Source organism: Plectropomus leopardus, unplaced genomic scaffold (assembly GCF_008729295.1).
Source record: "Plectropomus leopardus isolate mb unplaced genomic scaffold, YSFRI_Pleo_2.0 unplaced_scaffold13788, whole genome shotgun sequence".
Taxonomy (NCBI): domain Eukaryota; kingdom Metazoa; phylum Chordata; class Actinopteri; order Perciformes; family Serranidae; genus Plectropomus; species Plectropomus leopardus.
This window is the reverse complement of record NW_024614711.1, coordinates 1-2,889: the sequence shown is the minus strand read 5'-3', so window position 1 is coordinate 2,889 and position 2,889 is coordinate 1. Positions and strand designations below refer to the sequence as shown.

Genomic DNA, 2,889 nt, shown 5'->3' with positions numbered 1-2,889 from the left:
ACCACCGTTTAGATAGTCATTTTATCTTTGTAATAAAACACACTTTATTCAAAGTTGACAGGAACAAAACGGAACTCACAAAAAACATCTTGGTTCATCTTTTCGCTGTCTCAGCTGAGACAGGTTATGTTGAAATAAACCCTGAATTCACCTGGTTAAGCCCGCTATACATTGTGCAATTTTGAGTTTTTTTGGACGAAAAATAACCATCGTGACAGAAATGTGGGGATATCTTTGGTTGTGGCTCTAAATCTGTACACAATGAGAAAAGTTTAATATGGTCATTGTCACAGTTTTGTGATCAAAGACAGCCTGGGATACAAAATTCTGACAGTATCAGGAATTTGGGATGAGAATCTCACTGTGTGACCGCTGTTAAGACCTATGAACCAACCAACAGAAACGCAGCGTGAAAATGACGTGATCAGCGCGACACTGCTAAATGCTTGTAGATGCTCTTAATTACTTTGCGCTCTTGTTGTAAAATTGGCAAAGTTGGCCACTTTTCCCATCCACGACCACACCCACATTATCCCTCTCCTCCTCCTCTTCTTCAGACATTTTTGACACATATAAATGCCTGACGTCGTAGCCTGTGATTCAGTAGGCGATCGTAAAATCTGCATACTTCAAACTTGATGTTGTCCCCAAGTTTATTAGGATCCATGTCGCACAGTGTAGCTCACACTAAACTTAGAGGACTGCAACAATCTCACAGTCTGCAGAAGGTTTTAGGTGTGAAAATATAATGGCTCTGTACACACTACAGCTAGTGTTTATTCTGGTGGGTTTTACAATAGTGATTTTGGCGCTGTTTCTGATAAAACAACAATGTTTTTCTCCATTGGCTTCCTTTACTTAATGTCGTCAGACACTTAAAATGACAGCTTGTCGATGGAAAAAAAGCGCTTTTCCAGGTAGCAATTTGACAGTAAATAATAAGGGACATTTAGCATTAACATGTGGCTTTGAATTGGAAAATTTGATTAAAATGTATAATATGATAAGGAGGAAATAGATATCTATAAATGTGTAAAAAAACAAAACAAAAAAAAAACAAAAAACAAAAAAGAAACAAAAAAAAGAAGCAGCTTACCTTGTTTCATGGCATGTTTTTCCTGAAGGGCTGGCTGAATTTTCTCTATCTGCTTTGTGAGGAAATCTATTTTGCGTTTGAAGAAAGCCTTTGAGTCTTCCACTTTCTGCAGAGATATACAAATATAAAGTATAAAAACAATTTACATAACACATTTTAGGATTAAAGGTTAAACTATTGTGTAAAATATTAAATTACTTGCCTTTTCAACATAGTATCCTGTCCCCACATCCACTAACACATTTTCCACGTCATGTAATGTTCCCGGGACGTACATCTGAGAGGACAAAATGTCAAGGACAAGTATGCATGTCTCAACAGACACGTGACTTCACTTAAACCAGCAAGACATGGGATGCTGGTTGTTACATTTTAAAAAGGATACGGAGCTCGTAAGTGGAACAAGCAATTCTTTTCCTGTGTGAAAGAGAAGAGAAAGGAGGAACAATTAAGAGGCTAGCATTCATTTTCATTTCAAATTAAGAACCTCTGTTGTGCTACATATGCTTTTATGAATTATTCCACTAAAACTGTTAAATGCTTGGCGGGATACGCTCGTCACTCACCTTTGTTGTTTTCGTTCAGGACGTTCAAACTGTCTTTCGCTTCAACATATTTTGTCTGGACAACTTTGAGCTGACCAATTGAAGACGTCAAGAACTCAATCTCCTGCAAAACACCAACGAGCAAGAGAGGAAAGTCAAGAAAAGATAGGAAGAGGGGTGTGAACCTTACATTTTAACAACATTGTTAAAATATTTCTTACTTGTATCATCATAATGAAACATGATAAATTTAAGGGTAAAATTGTGAGTGATGTGAGCTACAGATTAATACAAAAACTTCTTTGAATTATTTATTTATTGATTTATGTATTCAAACTTTGAAAATGTATTATTGTTTTTATGTTTTGTGTAGAATGTCCAATATTTGTGCTCTCATGTAAGTCTGTGTTCTTATTTGCCTGACATATTTTGTTTAATAATGCTTTCTGGGAGTGGGGGCATTAAAGTGTACAAACGTTAGTGTCAATACACAAAGCGACCATACCTGTCAGTTATTTGAATCCAACAAATACGGAAGAAACAACAAAATGTTCCAACAATAAACATTTCAATGCATTTTTTTCGGAAATGCGTAAAACAGATCATGCTAACGTGTTAGCTGTCTGACAGGTGTAGCAGTAGGTCTATTTACGCGAGACTACACGCTCCGGTTCTCGTTAGCACCGTTAGCTTTAGATGTGCTAGCTTTGGCTACCTCACCACTCACCCCCTCCGACCCTCATAAAAGCCCTTATTGATATTGAAAACGCAGTGAGAACCGAAATGCACTAAAGATTTTTACAGTACCTGGTCTAGTTGGGTTTTTAGTCCCTCTAATTGAGGCAGGGAGAGGTCTGTGAGATTCACCGCCATGTTGGAAGCGTGATTGCAGATGACCCTTTGCGATGTGTTTCCGGGTGATGGAGCTGTGAGGTCATCAGTGTGAAACACCGCCCCCCTGTGGACGACACGCGGCCATGGATGCATTGCAGTGAAATCGTGCCTGCTGCTTGAAACTGTTATTGGTTCTCCGCCTGCTACATCAATATCTTCTTTTAAATTACTTAAACAAACAAACAAACAAACAAACAAACATATTTTTGTTTATCGAAAGCAATCCTATAATTTATTTAAAATATTTTTTTTATTAATATTTCACCTTACTCCTGAAAGTTTTGATTTTAAATTAAATTATTGATTTTAAACTTTTCTTCGGTGTTGTATTTTTTGCTTTAATTTTCTTCCCTT

General features: G+C 37.0%; 1 protein-coding gene across 1 annotated transcript; it reads right to left on the bottom strand.

Moving 5' to 3' along the window:
• Positions 1-1,076: 1,076 nt before the first annotated feature.
• LOC121964043 (prefoldin subunit 5-like) lies at positions 1,077-2,528 on the bottom strand (the record flags this gene model as incomplete). Its single annotated transcript, XM_042514273.1, has 5 exons — positions 2,449-2,528; positions 1,663-1,765; positions 1,482-1,513; positions 1,299-1,373; positions 1,077-1,202 (listed from the first exon to the last, which is right to left on the bottom strand). Coding segments are annotated over exons 1-5 (402 nt in total), but the record flags the coding sequence as incomplete, so codon positions are not given.
• Positions 2,529-2,889: the final 361 nt, after the last annotated feature.